Here is a 27,773-nt window from a genome sequence, read left to right as displayed (position 1 = left end):
GAACCCAGGTATCCCTCAACAGAAGAGTGGGGGCAAAAAAAATGTGGTATATATACACAATGGAGTACTATTCAGCCATTAGAAACAATGAATTCATGAAATTCTTAGGCAAATGGATGGAGCTGGAGAACATCATACTAAGTGAGGTAACCCAGACGCAAAAGATGAATCATGGTATGCACTCACTAATAAGTGGATATTAACCTAGAAAACTGGAATACCCAAAACCTAATTCACACATCAAATGAGGTACAAGAAGAACGGAGGAGTGGCCCCTTGTTCTGGAAAGACTCAGTGAAGCAGTATAGGGCAAAACCAGAACAAGGAAGTGGGAAGGGGTGGGTGGGAGGACAGGGGGAGAAAAGGGAGCTTATGGGACTTTCGGGGAGTGGAGGGCTAGAAAAGGAAAAATCATTTGAAATGTAAATAAAAAATATATCGAAAAGAAAAAAAGAATTGACAAATGGTAGCTCATAAAATTACAAGTTTCTGTAAGGCAAAGGACACTGTCAAAAGGACAAAGAGTCAACCAACAAATTGGGAAAATATTTTCACCAACCCTACATCTGATAGAGGGCTAATATCCAATATATACAAAGAACTCAAGAAGTTAGAACCCAGGGAACCAAATAACCCTATTAAAAAATGGGGTACAGATCTAAACAAAGAATTTTCACCTGAAGAAATTTGGATGGCTGAGAAGCACCTTAAGAAATGCTCAACATCATTAGTCATTAGGGAAATGCAAATCAAAACAACCCTGAGATTTCACCTCACACCAGTCAGAATGGCTAAGGTAAAAAAAATCAGGAGACAGCAGGTGTTGGCGAGGATGTGGAGAAAGAGGTACACTCCTCCACTGCTGGTGGGATTGTAAGATGGTACAACCACTTTGAAAATCAGTCTGGCAGTTCCTCAGAAAACTGGACATGACACTTCTGCTATACCTCTCCTGGGCATATACCCAAAGGATTCCCCTGGCATGCAATAAAGACACATGTTCCATTATGTTCATAGCAACCTTATTTATGATGGCCAGAAGCTGGAAACAACCCAGATGACCCTCAATGGAGGAAGGGATACAGAAAATATGGTATATTTACACAATGGAATACTACTCAGCAATTAGAAACAATGAATTCAACAAATTTTTAGGCAATGATTGGATCTGGAAAATATCATCCTAAGTGAGTTAACCCAATCACAAAAGAATACACATGGAATGCAATCTCTGATAAGTGGATATTAATTAGCCCAGAAGTTCTGAATTCCCAAGGCACAATTAGCATAACAAATGATTCCCATGAAGAAGTAAGGAGAGGGTCCTGATCCTGGAAAGGCTTGATCTAACATTGGAGGGAGTATCAGGACAGAGAAAAAGGAGAGAGGTGATTGGAGAATGGGTGGAGAGAAGAAGGTTTATGGGACATATGGGGAGGGGGAAACTGGGAAAGGGGAAATCATTTGGAATGTAAACAAAGAATATAGAAAATAAAAAATATATAAGAAAAAAAGAATGTGTCTGGGGGTTTTCCCTGCATGACTATCTGTGCACAACATATGTGCAGTGGCCACAGAGGCCAAACGAGGGTACCAGATCCCCTAGAACTGGAGTTCCATATGGTTGTGACCTGTCATGTGGGTGCTGGGAATTAAAGCAAGGTTCTCTGAAAAAAATAAACATTTCTCTTAACTGCTGAGGCATATCTCCACAGACATCTCTCCTCAGATATCTCTTCTGAGATATATCTTATCGCACACATTTTATTGTTTCTGTAGCATTGTTTATATATATTTAATTAACATTACTAGTTGTCTATAATTATGAGGTACAGTCTATTTCTTATCATATATAAAACTTTAATATATATTTAATATCATACATGAAACTATAAGCAGGACAATTAGCATTCCTGTTACCTTGCCTTGTTTTTGAAGTTGGAGTATACAAAATCTTAAATACTACTTATTTTGTAGTGTATACCAAGTTGTCAACAATGACTATTTTGCTAGGCTAATAAAACAAGCTTTTATGGAACTCATGAGTTGGTGCCAACCAACAGCTCTCTAATTGGACTCAAGGCCCACTCAACAGCACAGAAATCTTATCTGGTACTGGAAACTAAGCCAACCCACTGGAACTAGTAAGACCACGGACCTTAGAAAAGAAGCAACTGCCAGGTGGTAGTGGTGCACACCTTTAATCCCAGCACTTGGGAGGCAGAGGCAAGCAGATTTCTGAGTTCGAGGCCAGCCTGGTCTACAGAGTGAGTTCCAGGACAGCCAGGGCTGCACAGAGAAACCCTGTCTCGAAAAACCAAAAAAGAAAAAAAGAAGAAGAAAAAGAAAAGAAAAAAGAAAAGGAAAAGAAAAAAGAAAAGAAGCAACTTCAAACACTTTGCTAGACCAGTATAATTTCTTACTACATTCAAAATTTTATTCTTATACTCACAGAAAAGTTTAGTCAACAACCCTCATCAAAGTTGCCTCTCTTTAAGCAAATGGAGACCAACATCAAAATAAGGGATAGTTTGGACCTCCCAAATAAATTTGTGAGCATTTCTTTAAACTTATATATTTTCACTCCAGAAACAACAAATGTTACCAATACATCTATTGTTGTTTTGACATTCTAGAGGTTAGTGAGTCTCAATAGGCTTTTGTAACCATTTTTAAAAGGTATTTCTGCAGTGGTTATTCAAATTAATTAATAATGGGCTTGGGTAGAAGCAGAGGGACCTAGTAGCTGCTTAACTAGAGAATGGCAGTGACATGAATTCTCAGAAATGGACAGACAAGCAAAAACACACACAGTATAAAACTAAATGGAATGGTAAGTAACAGAACAGAGAGAAAGGAAGAGAGATGATACACAGAAAGACACCATTCACTCCATCAGAGGCACAGAAAGCAAAGCATCAATATATGAATATGTGAAATTAGATTTACTGAAGCATCATCTTAATAAGAATACTGTAGTAATAAACTGAATATCCACAGTTCACAGACATATGAAGAACACTACATCATACTGTAAAAACAATATATATAGTAAAATAAATGACTAAAGTATTGAGAGAGGAAACCTTTTGTCATGATTTATTAAACTAAGTTAGAGTTATTTGAGTGGTTCCAAATCCCAAATGACTTCTCAGCAAGTCAGAAAACCACTTTTCTTTGCCATAATTTCACCACAGCCCTTTTCATCTCCTTGTTTCTCAGGCTGTAGATAAGAGGATTCAGCAGAGGGGTGAGCAGAGAGTAAGCCAATGACATCAATTTCTTGGTGTCTGGTGAGTACTTGGATTTGGGCTGTAGATAAGTCATGCATGCCGTGCCATAGAAGAGGGTGACAGAGGTGAGATGAGAGGCACATGTGGAAAAGGCCTTCTGCCTCCCTGTAGTGGATGGCATCCTCAGGATGGCAAAGAGAATTCGAGTATAAGACAAGAGTATCAACAGGAAGGGGACCATGACTATCAAAATGGTGCCCGTGAAGGCATAGACTTCAAACAGGAAGGTGTCTGCACAGGCAAGCTCCAGCACTGCTGGGGTTTCACATGATATATGATTAATTTTACTAGGACCACAAAAGGGGAAGCTAAATACCCATGTAGCCTGCACAGAAGCAACCATGATACCCAAGATCCATGAGCACATCACCAATTTCACAAAGATCCTTTTGCTCATAATCACTGGGTAGGTCAGAGGGTGGCAGATTGCAGCAAATCGGTCATAAGCCATTGCTCCCAGGAGAAAACACTCAGTCCCACCAAAGAGAAGAATGAAGTACATTTGTGCAAAACAGCCCCCAAAGGAAATGGTCGCTTTCTCAGTACTCAGGGCCACCAGCATTTCAGGCATAATGGCTGTGCTGAAGCATGCTTCAACCACAGACAAGTTCTGCAGGAACAGGTACATGGGGATGTGCAGGCTCTGGTCCAGAAAGATGACAGTGACAATGGTTGCATTTCCTGTCAGAGTTACCAGATAAATAACCAAGAAAGCTCCAAACATGTGTTCTTGGAGTTCAGGGAGGTGAGAAAAGCCCAAGAGGATGAACTCAGCCACAGAACTGTCATTCTGTCCCATCATTGGTGGAGAAGAATCCTATATGTTCTCAGGAACATGGTGTACAACAATGAACTTCCAGTTCATTTAACTCCAGCCTGCATTGACCCCAGCACAGAGCATGAAAGGAGGAGACCAATGACACACTTAGCAACTTGAAGGATGTCTAACCACTTGATTAATAAGCCCTTGGAAGAGAAATGGAGAGATGAAGACTTCTTGCTAAGAAGTCTGACCTGACAGATAAAATGCAGTCCATTCTCTGTCACAAGTTGTATATTATGTGGTTTGAAATTTAGGCACAGTTTTATAGTTAATAGAAAAGTTTTCTAAAGGTATTCCAACTCTATAGCATCTTATGGCATCCTTGCTTCATGTAATATTAGATAAATATAAAAGTTATGATCTGTATAAATGTACCACATTTTCTGTGTCCATTTCTCTGTTGAGGGATATCTGTGTTCTTTACAGCTTCTGGCTATTATAAATAAGGTTGCTAAGAACATAACAAAATAAATAAAATAAAAGTTATGATCATAAAAATAAAGTACATAAGAAAATATTTATGAATCTAACTCAACAATTTTAATGGAAATGTAATAATTCAGTTATGAGTTTAAAAGTAAAATTTTAGATTCATTTTTACTACTTAATGGCTTCTTTTTTCAGTTAGATTTTATACATATATATGTATGTATGTATATATGTATTTCATAAATACAACCTCAAATTGTGTAATGTTACTTATATCTATGTTAGGTACATTTTTTTACTACTCATTGCATTGGACTAGTACAGTGAGACAGAGCTGTTAAAAGTAGCAACATTATTTATGAACACACAGAGGAGGTTGTATTTTAAATGTGCTTGTGGTGAGTGATACCTACAGTTTGTGTGAATTGCTGAAATATTACTAAATTTTTCCCAGACTAGAACTAGCCACTTCTATTAGACTTTACCCCAACGTGACACTTTGGGGGGTAAACATCAATGCCCATCTGTGTGACCATGGGGGCTTAAGAAAAATCCCACGAGGACCATCACAGGGCTGAGACTTGAGAGTTTCCACTCTTCCCTCTCTGTTCTCGCTCTCCACTTTCTCCATTCCATTTCTATTCTGAAAGTTTATGAAATCATTAATTACTCAACAAACTATCATCAGCAACCAACTATTTTCTGGGCTCTGTACTGTCTCAAACACATTTGAGTCCAAGACCTTTAAAAACTTAGTGTGCTACATGAGACAGTCATGACTCCTTAACAAATGCTACCCCAACATACTTCAGAACTCTATATATGACTTTAACCCTTTCTTTTCTTATTACAAAATGTATTTCTGTATACAAAAATGCAACCCATCATAACAACATAGCTGTGAAAAAGAAAGTTTTCCATTTCATTCTTGGAGATATGCACAATGCCCTACAAGAGTCTTTAATCCATACAACATATTGACACAATATTCCTAACATGTAGAAGGCCTATGTATGGCTTGCAACAACCTACAGTTCATTTTAAAGCAGATAGTAGAAGTTTAAAATATCCCATCACGAAGAAATGAACACCTCAAGTAATAGAAATGCTAATTGTTTTGATCCGACCCTTGTACACTCTAAAAATAAATTTAAATGTGCTACTATAGTTCATAAGCATATGCAATCACTATGTGAATATGCATAAAGAATATGCACAGAGACATATAGATACATTATATGTTTAAAATTTAAACAAAAATAAAAAGCATACTACCATAAGTGATAAAGAACAATTGAGCAATTATTCTCTCAATAGCTTACAGATGCTAATGTCTTGGAAACCTCAGACAAACAATGCCATAGTGGGTATTTCATTCATTAGCCTTCATCCTCCAGCAGAAAACAGTAAGCACTGGCCTCAGTGCCCAAGTGTTCTAGCCAGAAATTGTAGGCTATGGTAAGTGCAGCAAACTATTGATCCCTAAAATTGTGTTTGTTCTCTCTGAATAAAAAACAAATGAAATTATCAAACACAAACCTAAAAAGGCAAATAATTTAGTTGTGCCTTATGATCCCTGAGCCCTGAGGTCAGGCCTTGCAAAAAGTCTCCAGCAGAAATTCCTTGCAGAAGGTTTGTGAGGAGAAATTTAAAGAAAAACTAAGGACAAGCACATAACTCAGCCTACACCTTCTTACCTAGTCATTTTTGTCTCAGTAATGCCCATGCCCCAAAGCCACCTATTCATGAATATGTCTTAAGACACTGATTTTCAAAAATTACAGACACCCATGTGCTACAGTGCTCTCTCTGAACAGAACTTGAAATAACTGTGTGTGCATAGTTTCCTATTTTGTGAGAACTAAACAGCCTTGAACTTGGATTCTTGGTAACAGGGCTCAGGGGAAGGTGCTCAAGAGTATCACGCCTCCATGTCTCCACTGGGGCTTTACCCCTCTTACCCAAGAGACTTCCCCATAAGATCTCCCTATAGAAATTAGAACAGAAGAAGAGTGAACATTGTAAACAGGGAAGCAGGGAGAAATGGGATGAGAATGTAATGTCAAAGAGTTTATTAGATAGTATACAGTCTGTGCAATGATGGGAAATAAGTTTAAAGCAAATAGGTCTGCCAAACCTGTGCAGTAAAAAGCTTGGATGTCCCTGACCCAAGAATTTTACATTTTCCAAAATAAAAATGGAGATGCCATGATTTGGGGAAAAAATATTCTCATAGATGATTGCTTCTACAGTCAGAAGTCTAGACTGGCTGGCTTGACTTTGGGGATGTCATTGAGCAATGTTTTTTTTTTAATTTCTCTACAAAGTAAGCACCATGTTCTATATCGCCTGCATCTAACAGTAATTAGAGCACATAACCTCCAGGAAGAGGTTTTCATTCTCAGAACTCAATGCACGCACTCCTCCTAAATCACTCATTTGAATGGAATGGCGTGCCCAGGCATGCAGCAGAAGCATGTCTCAGAGATGGGATGTACATGACTTTTCATACCTCACTAGGGCTTGTCTCATCCCTGCATAATCTGTGTCTGCATGTCATTGATGAGATTTGCTAAATATAAACAATTTGTGAGAAGTCATCAAAATGTAGAATCATTTGTGCCCTTTCTATGTACATACTAGGTTTAAATTAAAAGGTGCATATGATGAATGTATGCACTTGTGGATAAAAGGGAAATGACAACAATATCAAGGCCAACATTGCATGCACTTAGCAGTAGTTTTGTAATATGCAATATGTAATAGTCTAAGTGACTTGTTACTGTTAGAACATGGATATGCACATGTAGATCATACCCAGAGCTTACCTGAGGTCTTGTCTCCCTGCAACTCTGTCTGGGACAAAGAGTTAAGGAGCACTCTGTAATGTGAGTTGGCAGCTCTTGGTGTACAGTACCTGGCTCCTCAATTCTTTATGTCATGTAAGCTAGATTGAACTAAATCTCATGATGTGAAACTTCCCACCATCCCTAAAACATTTTATAAGGCAAACTTTTCCTTTGTTCTCGACCAGGGAACAGGGGTGTGCACTACTTGGACAAGGGTTCTGAAGGTTTCTCTCTAAAGAGACTCATCAGACCCCTTCCTGATTCTCTCTCTCTCTCTCTCTCTCTCTCTCTCTCTCTCTCTCTCTCTCTCTCTCTCTCATCTATAATCTAGTTATCTACAGTCTATTATCTACCTATAATCTATCATCTACCTATGATCTATCATCTACCTATGATCCTTCATCTAGCTATCTATATATTTTTGTACTATTTTTTAATTAACTTAAATCATTTTTACAGTCCAGTCATACTCCTCCTCCTGGTCTTCCCTCTGACAGTTCCTCATCCCATTCCTCCTCCCCACAAGAGGGTGTTCCCACTCATACAACACCACCAGACCTACTTACTCCATGGGGCCTCATGTCTCTCCAGGATTATTATGTGTATCTTCTCTCACTGAGGACAGACCAGGCAGTTCTCTGGTAGAATTTTTGGGGTCACTCATATATACTATTATATCATCTGCAAATAGTGATATCTTGACTTCTTCTTTGCCAATTTGTATCCCCTTGATCTCCTTTTGTTGTCTTATTGCTCTAGCTAGAATTTTGAGTACTATATTGAATAAATAAAAAGAGAATAGGCATCCTTCTCTTGTCCATCTTTTATTGGGATTGCTTCAAATATTTCTCCATTTAATTTTATATTGGATGTTGCTTTGGTGTATATTGCTGTTATTATGTTTAGGTATGGGCCTTGAATTCCTGATCTCTCCAATACTTTTAACATGAAGATGTGTTGTATTTTGTCAAATGCATTTTCAGCATTTAATGAAATGATCATGTAATGTTCTAAGTTTGTTTATAAAGTGAATTATGTTAAAGAATTTTTATATATTGAACCAATATTGCATCCCTGGGATGAAACCTACTAGATTGTGGTGAATGATGGTTTTCGTGTGTTTTTGAGTTTGGTTTGCTAGAACTTTATTGAGTATTTTTGTGTGGATATTCATAAGCAAAATTGGTCTGACATTCTCTATCTTTGTTGGGTCTTTGTGTGGTTTAAGTAACAGTATAATTGTGACTTCATAGAATGAATTAGGTAGTGTTACTTCTGTTTCTATTTTATAGAATAGTTTGAGAGTGTTGGCATTACCTCTTATTTGAAGGTCTGGCATAATTCTGCACAAAAACCTTCTGGCCCTGGGCTGTTTTTGGTTGGGAGACTGTACAAGTGAGCTATTTGTCAGTTACTCTATTCTATAGAACAGGAGTAGTGGCTCCATAAATATCCAATAAATACTTGTCAAATAAAAAACACATTCTTTGCTAAAGTTTCAAAGAAGTGACTGCCCATCCAGGTGCTGTTAAATTCTTTGCTCCCTTCTGTAATCTATTGAGCCAAAAAAGTATATATTTCGTAAAAATAAAAGGCTAAAGTATTGAAAGATTCCCTTTTGCCATGATTTACTAAACTAAGGTAGAGTTTGTTTGGGTATTTCCAAATCCCAATGGCTTCTCAGAAACTCAAATGGTTTATCAAGCTACTTTTCTTTGTCATAATTTCACCACAGCCCTTTTCATCTACATGTTATCTACAGGCTGTAGATAAGTGGATTCAGCAAAGGAATAAACAGATAGTAAGCCGATGACATCAGTTTCTTGGTGTCTGGTGAGTATCTGGATTTGGGCTGTAGATAAATTATACTGGCTGTGCCATAGAAGAGGGTGACAGAGGTGAGATGAGAGGCACACGTGGAAAACGCCTTCTGCCTCCCTGTAGTGGATGGCATCCTCAGGATGGCAAAGAGAATTCAAGTATAAGACAAGAGTATAAACAGGAAGGGGACCATGACAATCAAAATGGTGCCCGTGAAGGCATAGACTTCAAACAGGAAGGTGTCTGCACAGGCAAGCTCCAGCACAGGAGGAGTCTCACAGAAGAGATGGTTAATTTCCTTGTGGCCACAGTAGGGGAAGCTGAACACCCATGTGGTGTTCATAATAGCCAATATGATGCCCAAGACCCATGAACACATCTATTTCAAAGATCCTTGTGTTCATAATCACCAGGTAGAACAGAGGATGGCAGATTATAGCAAATCAGTCTTAAGTCATTGCCCCCCAAAGATATTTCCCTTTAAGCTCTGCTTACAGCAGAATTCAACCATTTTTCTACACCAAAGTTCCAAACCAGTCTACATTCCTTCAGAAGACAATATGGTTAAGTTCTTCATAGCAATGTCCCTCTTCCTGGTACCAAATTGTGTTAGTTACTTCTCTGTAGATATGATAAAATACAATGACCAAGTAAATTTAGAGAAGAAAGAGTTTATTTGAGCTTACAGATACAGAAAGGATAAGAGTCTATTTGGGCAGGCAAGCATGACAGTAAGCCACAGGGAGGACAGGGGAGAAGGAAGCTGAGAGCTCAAATCCTCAACCAGAAACACAAAGCAGAGAATATTCTTGTTTTATCAAGACACAAGCTTTCCTTGAACTTATTATAAGAATAAACTGGACTTCAACACCACAACTTCCCATCATGGCCATCCATGTGCTTGGATTTCAGTTGTGCACCACCTCACAATGATGGTTAAAATATATGACTACAGCAGGCCTCATCCTATCAGTTGTCATCCCAAGAATCTGCCACAGAATAATTAGAAAGATCACCTAGCATATGAACATTTGGAACTACATGTTTAGTAAAATATTGTCATAATAGCAATACTCTACAGTGGCTCGTATATACCAACAATAGAGAAATGAACCAATAAATGGTTGTATTGTGTGTTATAGAAACACATGCACAGACTATAGGATTAAAAGAGAGAAATAACCTGAGTTTTTTTAAAATAAAGAATTTAAAATTAAATTTAAAGAATCTTAATTTTTAAAAAGTAAAGATTTGTTTTAGAAATAAAGAATTTATTTTTTATATTAAAAAGGCAACATGGGGGCAAGCAGGGCAGATGAGCATGTGGAAAGGTGCATGGAAAGCATATAGAGAGCCCTCTGAACAGGTAGGAAGGCCAAGGACATTATAAACACAGCTCAAGTCGGGCTACCCAAGATGATAGGGGAAAGCCTCAGAGCATCATCTTTACTTCTGGGGGCAAAAAAGTCAAATTTAGTAATCCACTCCCTGGTGAGATGTTTCCATGCACAGCAGACCCTAAAGGGGCATAGGATTGACCAGCATAGTCCTGAGGAGGGGACCAGGCCCCATTTTATTACTTACACGGTAGAATGCGACTCCATCCAGGTGCCCCTGTAGGACCTAATAGAAGGACAAATGGCAGTCTGGAGAGATGGCTCAAAGTTAAGAGCACTGACTGCTCTTCCAAAGGTTCTGAGTTCAAATCCCAGCATCCACATGGTGGCTTACAACCATGTATAATGAGATCTGATGCCTTCTTCTGGAGTGTCTGAAGACAGTGTCAGTGTACTTACATATAATAGATAAATAAATCTTTTTTAAAAAGAAGAGAAGGAGGAGGCGGCGGCGGCGGAGGAGGACAAATGGCAGAGGTCATTTTTGTCCCAGTACGACACTTTTGTGTCAAAGGACAGCAGAGGTGAGGCTGTCAGCTCCACCACAAGCCTCATGACCATTATAATGGTCAATAACAAGACCAGCGTCATGATGCTTGTCTTGGCAATCAGTTGACACATTAAGGCACAGAACCAGATCCTGGCTACTTCCGGGCTGCCCCAAGTCCTCATGTACACAGATACTGCTCAGACACCGGGAAGAGGCAAGTGGATGCAGAGGACTAAGGTGTGGGCTTCCTGATCATCGTGGGGGAGAAGTTCTATGGTGCCAAGATCGGTGCTCTGCTTGTACAAGGGATCAGTAAAGTTAGCCCCTTTATCCCATGCTGTTTGGAGGTGAACAAGAACATATTTTCAGGTCAGTGCCTGAAAATACGCCCATGTTTGATGGCCTTGGGAAGGCTACTGATCTGGTAAATGAAAACTGTCAGACTTATGAAACCCTTGTGAGAGATGCACATGAGAAATGTCCAGGATTACCTAGAGGAGAGAGGCTGGAGGCTGAATTTGTTAAGGAAATCCATCTGAACCTCTGGTTTCCAGGGGAGGAGAGGCTTCCAAACACCTGAAACTTTTCCATCCCGGGGTCTTAGTTTCAAGGGTATGTGCTACTTGCACAGTGCCAGACACTACTGGCCAATGTGGGAACTTCATGCCACTCAGATCATGAAGACCAGCTATCTCTGGTGGTCCTGAGCTGGGGTATCCCGTGGACATGGCCCAGAATGCAATCCTGATCAGTGTGAAGTGGACATCATCATGCAGGACCTAAAGCAGGCCATGGCCAAGCTGGATGGCCTGGTCAAGGACTAGCAGCCACTCTTTCCCTGAGTGACCAGCTGGACTTTGACCACTCAAAGCATAGGAAAACCCTTGAGAAAGTCCCTATCCCCTACGCTGTACCTTCTCAAGAGCTGCACTGAATCAACAGTCTTACTCTAGGGCGCAGAGTGAAGAGAGGGTGCCCGTCTCATAGAATTCCATTTCAGTCCCAACCTCACAAGCTCAGGACCAATGTCATCAAAGTCTATGTGAGAATAGGAATGTTCCAAGTATCTGGCAGTTTGTCAGGAAAACCTAGCCCCAGAAGTCACACTGGCCAGAAGATAAAATCCAAGTCTTTGTACAGTGTGACTTAACTGCTATTGTAAAAATAGGAAACTTGATTTTGTCTCTACCCATGGCCTCCCAGGACACCTACAGACACACACCTCCCCAGTGCAGCCCTGCCTCTTTCCCCTGGCCTCAGCCTGCCTCCCCAACCTCATGCCCTGCTCCTGGAGGACACAGTTCACCCTGTCATGTGTTGTCTCCCTCTCTTCTCCTCAGGGATTCAACTCCAGCATGGCTGACTGAAGATTGGTGCCTGATCTCAGTCTTTGCCAAAGTGAGAAATCTGATCATTTCTCACTCAGATTTAATTTTAATTTCAGTTGCAAATGTTTCTGTCTTCTTGAGGATGTGCAGCACATATTGCACCAATATTTATATAGGAATATCTTCTTCAAGAATGTTTTTAGCCCGTGGGTCTATGGTCCAAAGATGACGCAACATGTGGAAATAGTTGTCAGAAATTAAATGAACTAATAAAAGATGTCTGCAATTGTTTTAAAAAAAAGCAAAATTTTAAAAAGGCATTTTAAGACTTTAAAAATAAACAATTGTGCCTGAGACACATAACATAAGAGGGAGCCCCCTCTTGACACTGCCAGGAGGTCCAGGACTCAGAGGCTGGTCATCCCAGAAACCTAGGATAGAACAAAACAAATCTGACCAAAAAAAGTCAATGAAATAATGCCTAATGATATCTGCTATACGCATATGTCTGTGCCTAGCCCAGTTGTTATCACAGAGGCTTCATCCAGAAGCAGAGACCCACAGCAAATAATGTACAGAACTTGAGGAATCCTGTGGAAGAGGGGGAAGAAGGATTATAGGAGCCAGAGGGATCAAAGACACCATAAGAAAATCCACAGAATCATCTAACCTGGCTCATAGAGGTTCACAGAGGCAGACATGACAACCAAGGAACCTGCCTATGACTGACCTAGGCCCTCTGTGAATATGTAACAGTGGTGCAGACTGGATTTCTTGTAGGACACCTAACAGTGAGAGTGAGAGATGTCTCTAATTCTTTTGCCAGATTTTGGGACTTTTTAACTCCTACTGGGTTGCCTTGTTCAACCTTAATACAAGGGAGGTACCTATTCATAGTACATCTTGATATGCCATCTTTGGTGATATCCGTGGGGGGATATCACCCCTTTTTTGAATAAGAACAGAGAAGGAGAGGGTAGGCAAGGCAAAGGGGAGATGGGAGGAAAGACCATGAAGAGAGGAGGGAAAGGAAACTGTAGTCATGACACAAATAGCAACAACAATATTAGTAATAATAGAATTGTTTTAGAAAGAAAGAATTAAAACATGCTCACCATGAATTTAGTGTTTTCATCTTATTAGGCCATTCACAGTTCAGTTATGGGCTATCTGAATATCACACAACTCCTCAACATGTCAGGTTGTGTGTAAAGCTACTTTCCTTTCCCATAATTTCACCACAGCCCTTTTCATCTCCTTGTTTCTCAGGCTGTAGATAAGTGGATTCAACAGGGGGGTGAGCAGAGAGTAAGCCAAGGACATCAGTTTTTTGGTGTCTGGTGAGTACTTGGATTTAGGCTGCAAATAGGTCATACTGGCCGTGCCATAGAAGAGGGTGACAGAGGTGAGATGCGAGGCACACGTGGAAAAGGCCTTCTGCCTCCCTGTAGTGGATGGCATCCTCAGGATGGAGAAGAGGATTCGTATGTAAGACAAAAGAATCAGCACAAAGGGAGTCAAAATGATCAGAACAGTGCCTGTGAAGGCATAGATCTCAAAGAAAAAAATGTCTGTACATGCAAGCTCCAGGACAGCTGGGGTTTCACACGAGATGTGGTTAATTTCATTGGAGCCACAGTAGGGAAAACTGAACACCCATGTGGTCTGCAGAGTAGTCATCATGGTTCCTGAGAGCCAGGAGCATGTCACTAAAGTCATAAAAACTCTTTTGTTCATAATCACAGGGTAGGATAGAGGATGGCAGATTGCAGCAAATCGGTCATAAGCCATTGCTCCCAGGAGAAAACACTCAGTTCCACCAAAGAGAAGAATGAAGTACATCTGTGCAAAACAGCCCCCAAAGGAAATGGTCGCTTTCTCAGTGGACAGGACCACCAGCATTTCAGGCATAACAGTTGTGCTGAAGCCGGTCTCCACCACAGACAAGTTCTGCAGGAACAGATACATGGGAATGTGCAGGCTCCGGTCCAGGAGGATGACAGACATAATGAGGGCATTTCCAGTCAGAGTCACCAGGTAAATAACTAGGAAAGTCCCAAACATTTGCTTTTGGAGTTCAGGATAGTTCGAAAAGCCCAAGAGGATGAACTCAGCCACAGAGCTGTCATTCTGCCCCCTCATTGCTCTAGTGGAACCCTGTGTCATTCTTAGGAACACACTGTGTAAGAATAAAGTCACAGTCCCCACTCCAGCTTCCACTCCCTGAAGAATTCTGACAAAGCATGACAAGAGAAGACCATCCACAAAATTACCTATTTTGAGTTCAGAGAATAGCTAAACAATTGGATTAAGAAACCTTTTATACATAAAAGAGGAAACAACAATTCTGGCTTAGAAATTTGGGCTGAAAAGCATAAAATGTCGTAGAACACTGTGTACTTTGAATTAAATCATAGTCCTAAAGTAAATACAAATAATTTATAATTCTATTTCTGCCCCCATACTATTGTTAGAGATATATCTTTTATTTAATTGTATTAAATATACAGTTTTAAAACATGGAAGAGAATGAATAGAAAAGATAGGTTAATCATTTAGTTATAACAGTGCATTTGTTTGAGATATTCATTACATTTAAAATGACTAGGGTATTTTTGACAGGTAGTGATCAACATTCCATAGAAACACACGGAGAGTATTGTATACTAAATTTATCTATATGAGATAACACCAACATGTTTGAATGAGTTTCAAGCTTACTGGTTTCAGCCTACAGCGGAAGTGATCAAGTCTCTTGAAACTTACCTAAGGGTTATTTTAATTTTTTAGGACTAAATGCTGGAGTCCCTCCTTATGACTATGATAACAAAAGAAAAGATCTAGCTAAGGGTCATTATGAAACTTCCTTCTAAATGGACTACTTTCTACTGCTCTTCATGTCTTGTCCATCTCTCCAACCTTCTCTACTTCAGGAAGTTCATGAAATCATTAATTACTTCCTCAGCAAACTCTGATAAGGTAGCTGTTATTTTCTAGGCACTATATAGTCACAACTATTCTGATAGCTTCTACAATTCAGTATGAGTTAAGGATACTGCATAAAGCAGGCATAAGTCTCTAGAAGCATGCTATATAAGATATCCCACACATACCTCAGGACACTATCTCTCACTTCTACCTCTGTTTTCTCTTATTAACAACTGTCATAATGTGTTTATATATTAAAATCCTACTTCATACAATGATACAACTATGAATAGCAAAGATTATGTTGGTTTCTTGCCTGTATGCACAATGCTTGAAATAGTCCCAGGATAATAATGAATATTAAGACAGTTCTTCTAGAATAAAGGAACTTAGGACAGCCTAGGCTTTATCTTTAATTTAAAAAAGGTTTCTAAAAGAAACAAGAAGCCAGGACATAACAGGGTATGGAAAGAATAGAGAAGTAATAAGATCTGGCTTGGAAAATTCAATGAGGAAATCTTAGTGTATACACGACAAGGAAGGATAAAAATCCTAACCATGGGTTGTCATGGGGGAAGAGCTACAAGGGCAGAAAAAGAAAAGCAGAAGGATGAAGACTAATTTGCTCAACTGGGAAGATTCTAGGATGTTGCCACAGGGTTAAAATGGAGCTTTGTGGTCTCTGTGATGTTCTGAAATGCAGAGGACATTTACTGAGGGAGATGAGGAAGCCAGAATCACAGAGAGACATGGCCATTTGAAGATATGTATCATGACCTTCAGTGCAGATCTGTAGGATATTAGTAAGGAGTAGAAGGTAGGTTCATTTATTCTTGAATTGGACAATGGTCATGGATTTTAACCAATTGCCTCTATCAATTCTTACAGGTATTGTGGGGTATCAGAAAACTCCTAAAATTGGTACTGTTGGTGGGGTGGTAACTCAGCTGGTAATGTGCTTGCTGTGAAATTATACAGACCTAAGATTCAATCACTAGGATCCACACAAAAAAGTATGACATTGTGGTATACACTTCTAACTCCAATTCTTGATGGGTAGAGACAAGAATTTCCCTAAGACTCACTGGACAGCCAGACTATTAAAGTCAGCAGGCCCCAAGTACCAGTGAGAGGCCTTGTCTCCAAAAACAAGCTCCTAAAGAACACACAACACTGGACTCTGGCCTCCACATGCATAAAAGCATACTTAAGGTTATAGACACATACACACACACACCTCCTACAACAGGTAATATAGTCTCTGAGAAAGTTGAAAATCCATATGTACTCAATTCTAAATATATGGAAGTGATTGGGGTTTTTTTTCTTTTCTTTTTTTTTTTTTGGCTTTAGCGCTTTATTGCAGAGGAGTAGAGTGAGAGAGGGGAGGTAGAGAGGTAGAAGTCGGCCATGGTCATGTGGAAAGAGGGGGAAAGGAATGGGGTAAGAGTGGGAGTAAGAGACAGAGACAGGACAGTAAGAAGATGAGAGAGTAAGGGTTGATTATTAATTTAATAAAAAACCATTTTAATTGTAAAACCTTCATAGAGGTAAATAACAATGTATAGTAAAAGAAAACTGTCTTTAACAGCATGGTAAGATGGCTACAGCCGACAATTCACAATTCATGCATTTCAACACACCTAGTAAAGGTTTGGAATGTGCCCAGCACAAAGGAAAGATAAATGTCTGAGATGATAGAAAAGTTAACTGCCCTGATTTGCTAATCATAGCACATTGTATACAAGTGCTGACCTGTGACTCTGTTCTTCATAAGTATATGAAAAACAAACATGTTTAAAGCTAAAAGCAAAAGAACTATCATGAAGGTTAAGATGAACTGACCATAAATGATTTCTCAATTATTAAAACACTCAAACATTGTCCTAAATAGTTGTAACTGGTGGTACCAGGCAAGCTCTCTTTTCTTTAAGATTCACCTTGCACATGGAGAAAGGTAGGTATTGGCACACTGACCTAGTACACCAGTCAGCACCTTCTAGGACATGATGGTTAGTGCATGCAAAGTACTTATTTCTGAAATCACTGTCTGTTCTCCTCTCAAAAAAAGAAATAAGAAGAAATTAGCAGGCCTCAGAACAAAAAGTCTCTTGGTCCAGATGACTCAGCCATGCCTAGTGACCCCAACACACGAAGGTATCTCTCTTGCTCATCATCTCTAATCACAAGTGACAAGAATCATGAAGAAAACCCTCTAATAGACACACAGCACAACTAGAGGCTATGTTCTATTACCTCATGTCTGTCTCTAGGATTTTCACCATACATTATTAAGTCATGTGCCTTGGAGATTCCCCCCTTGAAGAACTTGGAAGATATCTGCTCATATTTGACAGGATGACTTAAGAGACTATCGCTTGGCCTCTTGGGTGAGAAGACTCAAGAGAACAAGCTTAGTAGTCACTCTTCAAATGTCCCTGGGGAATAAACACCTCTTACATGAGAGACTTGGCTACACCATGACATCTCCCTTTAGGAAATGATAATCAGAGGCAGAACACAGAAGAAGGGGGAGTGAGTAAGTGTGTCCTAGAGGAAGATGTGGTTAGATAGAATGGGCAGTCTGTGCAATGGTCGGAAGCAATGCATGCAGATATAAGATGGTGGGTAGGAAGTGTGCATGTCCGCACACCCAGAACTTTCATCCATTTTAGAAGATAATGGAATCACTGAAGTGCTATAGGAAAAAAATTACAATTCAACTCAGGCATAAATCCTTGACCAACTTGACTTGCACTGAACTAAACTTCTCTGCTTCTGTCACTTTCTCTGTAAAACAGAAATCCTTTTTTTAAAGATTTACTTTATGTATATGAGTACACTGTTGCTCTCTTCAGACACACCAGAGGAGTGCATTGGATCCCATTACAGATGGTTGTGAGGTACCATGTGGCTGCTAGAAATTGAACTCAGTATCCAGTGCTCCTAACCACTGAGCCATCTCTTCAGTCAGCTGAAATTATGTAATTAATCTCAAAGGGTATATGACTCAGGATTTTATGTATAGGGGCTATTGTGGTGAGAGACCCTTCACTCCTCCCCAGGAGAGCTCAGAGTTGCATAAGCCTGCAATGGGGCCTTGCCAGAATTAAAGGGATGTCCACCAAGGTTCCCCTTTTCTATTTCTTACCTCTGATTTTGAGGAGGAGTTTCCTTTCCAAGAAAGCTTTCCCTTCTGGAAACAATGAGACTGGATGACACTCATAGAGAAGTTCATTCTGATCTGTGTCAAGCATGAAGTGAACCACTTGTCTTAAAAGGCAAAATTTTCATTTTCAGAATTCACAGCAAGAAAACACACATACATGCACACACACATGCACACACACAATCATGCAGCAATTGCATGCCTTAGGGACAGGAAGTACTGCCAAACACAGATTTCCATTATTCCTATCCCAAATATCTGTTGAGATCAAGTTAATCTGCTCTAAGTGTCTCCATGTTATTGTTATATAAAGCAATGGAGTCTCAGACTGAGCTTTGCCTGTAGAGACCCTTATTTATGTGAGTTATGGTCAAGACTCCATGTTATAAGCAGCATTTGACTCCATTTTAAGGATGGGACATAACTATTCACCTGAGCTCATGTGCAAATGGTACCATCTGTGTGGTACTGTCACATATCACAGGCAGATAAGTGGCATTCCTGGAAGTAGAAAAGGTGCCAATCTATAAATTTACCCAGGAGAACTGATATTGGAGAGCTACATGAATATATCTCAATTCCCATAGATACCAGGCATACAAGACCAAGAAATGGGTATAGTTTCCTCAGCTGGACCTCACAATGGACAGCACTGGCCTGTCATCTGACCATTCTGTTTGTTCTTCAAGGACCCACTGGTAGAGAATTCTCCACTTTTTTCTCAGGGCTCTGTTCAGTTCATCCTGTGCTATTGCAGGAATCTATTTAATGGCTATATGAAAGCCATCCTGTTTGCTTCTCTGGACCCACTATCCTCCCACCCATCCATTCCTCATCTGATCCTGCCCTTTTCCCTTTGTAGCTGAACTCAACTTCATTACTTCCCAGTTAAACCTATGACACTCAGGATCTCTTCTGCTTCCTTGAGTTCTTATCTGCAGCACTAGTCTCATCTTTATCTTATTAATACAGGCTCTACTTACATTTATATCCACCCTCTTCTGAAAGCTTTTGAACTCTACTACAGCCTCTTACCCTTTTAAAGCCATTCTATAACTTATATAAAAAGCTATAAATATATTTACTCTGTGATATGCAATGTATGATTTCAATATGTTCCAAAATTTAGGAATCATAGAAGCACCATTTCATTTGAACTGCATCAACTCAAAACTCAAAAAGAAAAAAATAAGTAAAAGAAGGAAAAACAAAATGGCAAGCATGGCATGTGAATGTTTACCCTAATTTTGTAAAAACAAGCAAACAAAAGACAACATGTACACATACCAGTGTTGTCAGGCCACAAGAACTGTTAGACCACAAACGAGCTTAGAAGGACGGTTCCTAGGAACAAAAGTGGAGAAGATAGTAGAGAGACTTTTGAGAAGTAGTGTGTATTTCCTGCATTTCCTCCTGGGATTTCTTTTGTGATAAGTAAAAACAAGGTTTGTAAGCTAGAAAATGAAATTCATATGTTTTTAATGAAAAGGGCATTAGGAACACATCTATAATTCCAGCATTCCAGAGGCAGGAGAATTCCAAGTCCTGGGTCAGCTTGGGCTACACAATGAAACCCCATCTAAAAAAATACAAGAGGGGGGCAGAGAGGGAGAGGGAGAAAGAAAGAGAGCTGTCCTCCTCTCTCTGCACAAAACTGCACAAAAAGGAATGAGAAACTAGAATCTAAATTTCATATTTTAATAACCAGGGTATAATATACAATATGAGAGAGATTCTGCAAGGTCAAAAAGAGAGGGCAGAGGGAGGTCAGAAAAGACGAATCAAGGCCAATGAGACAAAGACAAGAGCCTTGGTCTCTGAGCTGGGTTCTCAGAGTGGTTTCCCTGTCATCAGCATCAAAGACACAGAGGGCCTACAGAAAAGCACATTACCAACCCCACCACAGACATCTACAGCTCCATGGTAGGAAGCAAATATATGCCTTTGTATTAGTCTAGGAAATTCTTAAAGGGGTTAGAACAAGCTGGTCTCTCATGCTGATTTTGAAATTAAAGGCACTTGAAAGACAGCGGGTACATGGTCACTTTGACTTTCATGCTGACTCTCAAAGTAGGAGATGGAGTCCTTGTCTGAAACATGCAGCATGCTTGTTTGCAAGGATGAAATATTGATGCTTTGAGTATTCCACACAGAGCCATTTTTTTTTATAAAAGCACTCCTCCAAGTTGGAGAAGGGACTGAAGGTGCTGAGGGAGTTTGCAGCTCCATGGAGGAAGGAACAGTCTAAATGGGCCAGACCCCCCCCCAAGAGTTCCCAGGGACTGAACCACCAACCAAAGAATACACACGGAGTGACTCATGGCGCTGGCCACATATGTGGCAGAGGATGGCCTTGTTGGACATCAGTGGGAGGAGAGGCCCTTGGGCCTGAAGGGGTTCAATGCCCCAGTGTAGAGGAATTACAGGATGGGAAGGTGGGAGTGGGTGGGTGGATGGGTGGGGGAGCATCCTCATAGAGGTATGGGGAGGGGAGATGGGATAGGGGGTTTCCAGAGGAGAGACCTGAAAAGGGGGACAACATTTAAAATGTAAATAAAGAAAATAGACAATATAAGAAAAAAATCATTCCTTCTGTAGGCTTCCCGCATAATCCATTTGCTTCTTCACAACTCACTATTACAAGTCCAAACCAGTACGAAAGTGACTGGCTGTGCTTCCTATTTCTTCATCTCTTCCCCCTACAGTCTATCTCCTGCCATTCTAACTCTCAGGTCTGGGACGTCCCTGTGGGATGCCAGCAGACCCTTCAACTCCTACATCTCACTCACACCAAACCATGGCAATGCCATGCCTGGAGGGCAGAAGCCATGGTCCTCTTGTTCCAGCAAGGAGATCTGTGTGGGAAGACGATGATAAAGGTTTCCCTGGACCTGTTTTGACAGAAGAGAGAAAGTAGGTGTGGATGATCACAGATCACTCAACTCTACTCTATTGCAGTTTCAGGGAAGCCTGGATGAGGGAGGCCTTGTGTTCGGTGAGTTCCAGTGTTCTGACAGCAGGAGAGCAGAGGAGGGAGAAAACGCCTCTTCAGTCTGAAGATGAAATCTATATCATGCAGCAGCAAGTCTCAAGCTTCAAAGTGTGTGCATATCATCTGAGCTCTTAATGGAGCACAGATTCGGATCATGGAATCTGCCTTGCTCAACACTGAGTGGCGAGTTTGTGGGGAACATATTTGCACATCCTGAGTCATTCCTACTCACAGGGAAATGTGGGTCCCCTTCTCCAAGCAAACACCACAGATAAACAAATGGTCAAGAAAGAATACATCCTTCTTCAGTGTGGGAGCTATCCCATAGAAATTGCACATAACAGTAATTTGAACACTAGATGGTGAAAAGAATGAGAAAACCAAAGGATGCAGAAAGAGTACTCAAGAAAGCAACACAGAGAAGATATTATAAACTGTCACAAAAAAATACAGCTAAGAATGTGTTTTCATGTGTGTGTGTTTGTGTGAGTGTGTGTATGCATACGTACCTGTGTGTGCATATGTGTTTGTATGTGAGTATGTGTGCATAGGTATAAATGTGTGCATGTCTGTGTATGTGTGTGCATGTAAGTGTGCACATGGTACCACTTTGTGCATATGAAAGGTAAGAGACCACTGGCTATAAGTTCTTTACTTCCATCATGTGAGTTCTGGTGATCAAACTCAGGCTTGGCGGCCAGTACATTTTACACACTGAGCCATCTTACTGGCTCAACATCTAAGAATTTCTAAAAACCCATGGAGCAACAATTTTACGAAAGAAAATCACAAAATAGATAAATGGTCGTAGACAATATTTCAGAACAATAAGACTGCCCCACCTAAGAATCCATCCCATATACAGCCACTAAATCCAGAAACTATTGTGGATGCCAAGAAGTAGCCTGATACAGCTGTCTCCTGAAAGATTCTGCCAGAGCCTGACAAATACAGAAGTGGATGCTTTCAACCAACCATTGGACTGAGCATGGGGTCCCCAATGGAGGAGTTAGAGAAAGGACTGAAGGAGCTGAAGGGGTTTGCAAGCCATAGGAAGAACAACAATATCAACCAACCAGACCCCCCCCCCAGAGCTCCCAGGGACTAAACCACCAACTAAAATACTCATGGAGGGACTCATGACTCCAGCCACATATGTAGCAGAGGATGGCCTTGTCGGACATCAATGGGAGGAGAGGCCCTTGATCCTGGGAAGACTCTATGCCCCAGTGTAGGGGAATGACAGGGCAGGGAGGTGGGAGTGGGTAAGTGGGTGTGGAGCAGCCTCATAGAAGCAGGAGGAGGGAGGATTGGATAGGGGGGTTCCAGAGGGGAAACAGGATAGCATTTGAAATGTAAATAAAGTATGCAATAAAAAAGAATGGAGAAAAACTATAACTATTAGGGGTTTAAAGGAGATTAGTTTTCAAAAATCAAAACATAGTGTCAAAGGACAGGTTAACAGAACAGTTGTGGGAAGGTGGAGCTAGAGAGAGAACAGAACAGTCAGATACAATAAAACAGAAATCAAAAGAACTTAAAATAATTCAGGTGAAAATACCCTTGGCCTGAAGTGATGGAGATGGGGGCGTAAGAGTTGAGAGCACCTGCTGGTCATATTTGAGGTGAGCCAGGGCTACAGGGAGCCATAAGAAAAAGGGGAGAAGAGAAAATACATCCCTCAGAGAATAGAAGGCTATTGTTTTTCTAGTTCTAAGTCTGCCACGAATTTTTCAGGTTTTGGTGGTGTAATACATAAAGATACATTTGATAGTAAAAGTGTAAAATGCCCCCATGCAGCTCAGTGGCCTCAGAATGGCTGTCTAACCATGTAGAACTTCACTGAGCTATAGAGATGTTGGGTCTTGTGTATTTATCCAAGTGATATTTTATTATCATTTTTATAATAAAGTTTTAATTAAAGGATACCTAGCAAAAGCGGGAAATAATCAAAGGATTGACTCCTAATGGGATCTGAGTAGTGTCTCATATAGCATGAGGGGCGGTGAGAAATGGTAGAGATCCTGAGCCAGTGCCCAGCTCAGAAGAGTTCCTAACAGATACACATCCTTTCATTAAGAGCATTGTGATGGCTGCACTGGGACCTTTTTCTTTTTCTTTTTATTTCTCTTTCTCTTTTTCCTTTTTTTTCTTCTAGAGCAATGTCTCATTATTGTTCTCATCATACCATCCCCAATTCCTGAACTCAAGGAACTCTCATCTTGAGGAAGCTGCCGGGCACTGTGCTCACCCACGAATAGTTTCATTAGAGCTGGTCCTCAAGTGTCTCTAATGAAGTAACATTCCCACCACCACACAGCCATCCTCTCTGTATCCTTTCCTGTAGAACAATCCTATTCACAGTAAGGACAACTGAATTTCAAAAAATTAAAAGACATCGGAGCCAGCATTGAAATTAGGATTTCTTTACGTTTTTCTCTTGACTTGTTTTTATATCTTGTGTGTTTGATTCTATTTGTGTCTGAGCATTTGGTTTTGAAAAATGAAGATGGTTTTTATGTAGCGCGGGCTGGCCTAGAATTTGTGGTTCTCCTATTTTGGCCATCGAAGTGCTAGGATTATTAACTTCCATGATGGCCAGTTAGATTTATTTCATTCATTTATTTAATTTGTTTTAACTTACATCTTATGCATTTTTTCAAGTTAGATACTACAATTTAGTCCCTTTCTTAGAATCTACAAATTGTGCTTCTGTATTAGAAGTTCAGTAGTCATCACCTTCTCCCAATGGGAAAGGAAATAACACACAAGGGATACCACATGAGTAGTTTTGAGAGAAGGCAGGTTGGAATAGATGGAAAGGGGAATAAGCTCTAACTTGATGGTCCTCATTACTCCCAGAATGAACAAATAAACCATAAAATGTCAAATGCTTTCATAGTTAGCCCTGCTTCCTGTATGAAATTCTAGGTGATGTCCATAGGACCACCAAAACCCAGGCCAGAATACAGCAAACAGATCCAGTATGGGATACATTGGCCAAGGAAAGTTAATCACTGCAGGTCTCCACCTTCCTTGGCTGCTTCACAATAGGTTCTGTGTCCAAGTGTGCTTTTATGATCAAAGTAGGTCATGGGAAAGATGGTGTTAAGAGTTGAAGCCATTTACATCACCGGGAGATGATCTCAGGACAGATACTGCAGAGCAGACATACAGGAGCCAGAATATAAACATAACAGAAACTGCTGATGCCCAAGCAGACTCTCCAGATCCTGAGAGCTGTCCTGGACATCAGTGCTGTCCTTGCTGTTCCTGCAACTATCCTGCCCAGCCAGATTCTCCTGCAGACAAGCCTCTTCAGAACCAAGAGCTGTGCTGTCCAGAATTTCCTGTGTCTCCTTAAAGGACATAACTACAATCTACTCTTCCTTGACATCAGCTGCTATCCAAGCTCATCCAACTTTTGATACATGTGCCACTTCATAGCATATGTATCTTCCAATCTGCATAGTTAATTGGGTTCTATCTCACCAGTCTAGAAGTTGAATTCAACAGAATAAAGGTGCAAAGCTGTCTTCTTGATCTTATGACATGCAGAGACAAATACTTGGCACTGAAGTTCTCAATTATGGCCCATTAACCCTGGTCTATCTGCTTCTGGGTCAAGCCAATGCTTAGGTACACAAGATTCACAACCAGTCTATCCATAGGGGAATTCATTGGCGTCCTCCTCCTTTTCAGCAATGACATGGCCCACAATGTTCCCTTCCTTACCCTCAGAGTATAAAAGAGTTGGGATCAGGAGATGTTCTGATAGGAGTAGTAGGTTTTTGTCTGTCTGTTTGTTTGTATTTTACCAGAGACTGATGATCCCCTGGAATGTAGAGGAGTTTGCAGTCTTGAATGAACATCAGGCCATCTGACCAACTATGGCAGACGTTGATATTGGTGATGCACAGAACACTCCTCAAGCTGTGGGAAACCAAATAGGATGCCATGGAGCACAAGCCACACAAAGCCAGCACCAACAACATTTGCTTTAAAACAGCTAGGACATCCAAATACTATGGCCCATTCACGATTGCATGTAAACCCTGCATCCTGGCAAAGGACCTGTGACCTTCATATGTACCATGGCATGCCAAAAAAAAGTCTGCATACACACAAATAATAAATTCAACTTTAAAAGTTTAAATATATAATGACAAGATGATGTATTCCATTAGGCACTTTTAGAGGAGTCTAGCACACCAAAATAAAATCACCAAGCATATTAGTATAAAGAATTAGATGTTTATTGGAGAATCACCTTAATAGCAACACTGTAGCAATGATTTTTATGTCAATAATAGAAAGTAGATCAATAAACTGTGAATCAAGTGCTTCAGAAGCATATCTCTTTAAAAACAATTGACTACAATATTAAAAGAGAAGAATAATGTAATATGTTTCCAAATAAGAAGATATCAAGTTACCTACCCAAAAGAATACTCTGTTTTCACCACCTTCAAAATCCATAAACATCAAAAGCATGATAGAAAAACACCAGGTTCATCAACAAATCAAGCTGTGTGTAAAGCCACTTTTCTTTGCCATAATTTCAACACAGCCCTTTTCATCTCCTTGTTCCTCAGACTGTAGATAAGTGGATTCAGCAGAGGGGTGAGAAGTGTGTACGCCAGTGACATCAGTTTCTTGGTGTCTGGTGAGTACCTGGATTTGGGCTGTAGATAAGTTATACTGGCCGTGCCATAGAAGAGGGTGACAGAGGTGAGATGAGAGGCACATGTGGAAAACGCCTTCTGCCTCCCTGTAGTGGATGGCATCCTCAGGATGGCAAAGAGAATTCGAGTATAAGACAAGAGTATCAACAGGAAGGGGACCATGACGATCAAAATGGTGCCTGTGAAGGCATAGACTTCAAATAGGAAGGTGTCTGCACAGGCAAGCTCCAGCACAGGAGGAGTCTCACAGAAGAGATGGTTAATTTCCTTGTGGCCACAGTAGGGGAAGCTGAACACCCACGTGGTCTGCACAGTAGCCACCATGATCCCCGATACCCATGAGAACATAACTAATTTTATAAAGACTCTTTTGTTCATAATCACAGGGTAGGATAGAGGATGGCAGATTGCAGCAAATCGATCATAAGCCATTGCTCCAAGGAGAAAACACTCAGTTCCACCAAAGAGAAGAATGAAGTACATCTGTGCAAAACAACCCCCAAAGGAAATGGTAGCTTTCTCAGCAGTCAGGACCACCAGCATTTCAGGTGTAATGGCTGCACTGAAACTCATTTCTACCACAGATAAGTTCTGCAGAAACAGGTACATGGGGATGTGCAGGCTCTGGTCCAGGAGTATGACGGCAACAATGGTGGCATTTCCCATCAGGGTCACTAGATAAATAACCAGGAAAGCCCCAAACATCTGCCCTTGGAGTTCAGGAAAGGCAGAAAAGCCCAAGAGGATGAACTCAGCCACAGAGCTGTCATTCTGCCCCCTTGTTGCAGTAGTGGAGCCTCCTGCTGTTCTTAGAGGCATAACATCTAAGAAAGGAGTCATGACCTCAGGTCCAGCCTGCATTCACCCCAGGAGTTATGGCAGAGTGTAATAAAAGGAGACCTTCTCCACAAAAACAACCATTGTCAATTTGGAGAACAGCTACACAGTTGCACTAATTAATCTTTCAAATATAGAAGAAAAATGAATAATTCTATATTAAAATATATTCTGAAATATGCAAAATACTGTCAATTTTCTATTGCAAGTTATATATTATGAGAAATAAATATAATTTAAAGATAAGTTACATGTATCTAGATGTTTCCATAGTAGTATTATTTATTTTACTTAAATTTACTTAAATTAAATACAAAATTCAAAACCCTCAAAACTAAATGTAAAAAAGCAAATAGATTTTAAAAGCTATCCACAAAACATTTGTAACCTGATGTGAATATTTTTAAATTGTGTATTTATTGAAAAATACTTATTACATTCAAAATAAAAATGAATGAAGTAGCTTATGCAGTTAAACTTTTCAGTATTTTACAGGAACAACGTGGGTGTTTTTCAAATGTACCTTTATTAGGTGACACTCACATATATTTGAATTGGTTTCCGATCTCTGCTCAAACTTGGAGCTACAAGAATGAGCCCAGATGTGTCATTTTTAGAGATAGATGTCCAAGTCCCTTCCTTGTGACCCTCATAGCTTTTTCTAAGCCCATTTAAAGGTCACTGTGAACTTGTGATTTGAGAGTTTCTATTCAACCCTCTTTGTCACATTCT

The 27,773-nt window shown here is 40.2% G+C and overlaps 3 protein-coding genes and 2 pseudogenes across 3 annotated transcripts; 1 reads left to right on the top strand and 4 right to left on the bottom strand.

Annotated features, from left to right (window-relative positions):
* Window positions 1–3,159: 3,159 nt before the first annotated feature.
* Window positions 3,160–4,095, bottom strand: LOC127679459 (olfactory receptor 10A3-like). The gene has a single exon (XM_052175366.1). It carries the CDS (start codon window positions 4,093–4,095, stop codon window positions 3,160–3,162), a length of 936 nt encoding a protein of 311 aa, XP_052031326.1.
* A 4,999-nt stretch (window positions 4,096–9,094) lies between these two features.
* Window positions 9,095–10,099, bottom strand: LOC127681048 (olfactory receptor 10A3-like; annotated as a pseudogene).
* A 412-nt stretch (window positions 10,100–10,511) lies between these two features.
* Window positions 10,512–11,926, top strand: LOC127680983 (selenocysteine lyase-like; annotated as a pseudogene).
* A 1,701-nt stretch (window positions 11,927–13,627) lies between these two features.
* LOC127679444 (olfactory receptor 10A3-like) lies at window positions 13,628–14,602 on the bottom strand. The gene has a single exon (XM_052175365.1). It carries the CDS (start codon window positions 14,594–14,596, stop codon window positions 13,628–13,630), a length of 969 nt encoding a protein of 322 aa, XP_052031325.1. The 5' UTR covers window positions 14,597–14,602.
* An 11,440-nt stretch (window positions 14,603–26,042) lies between these two features.
* LOC127679435 (olfactory receptor 10A3-like) lies at window positions 26,043–27,044 on the bottom strand. Its single transcript, XM_052175358.1, has one exon. It carries the CDS (start codon window positions 27,042–27,044, stop codon window positions 26,043–26,045), a length of 1,002 nt encoding a protein of 333 aa, XP_052031318.1.
* Between the last annotated feature and the right edge of the window lie 729 nt (window positions 27,045–27,773).

Source organism: Apodemus sylvaticus, chromosome 1, assembly GCF_947179515.1.
Source record: "Apodemus sylvaticus chromosome 1, mApoSyl1.1, whole genome shotgun sequence".
NCBI lineage: Eukaryota > Metazoa > Chordata > Mammalia > Rodentia > Muridae > Apodemus > Apodemus sylvaticus.
This window is presented reverse-complemented; position numbering and strand designations above follow the sequence as displayed.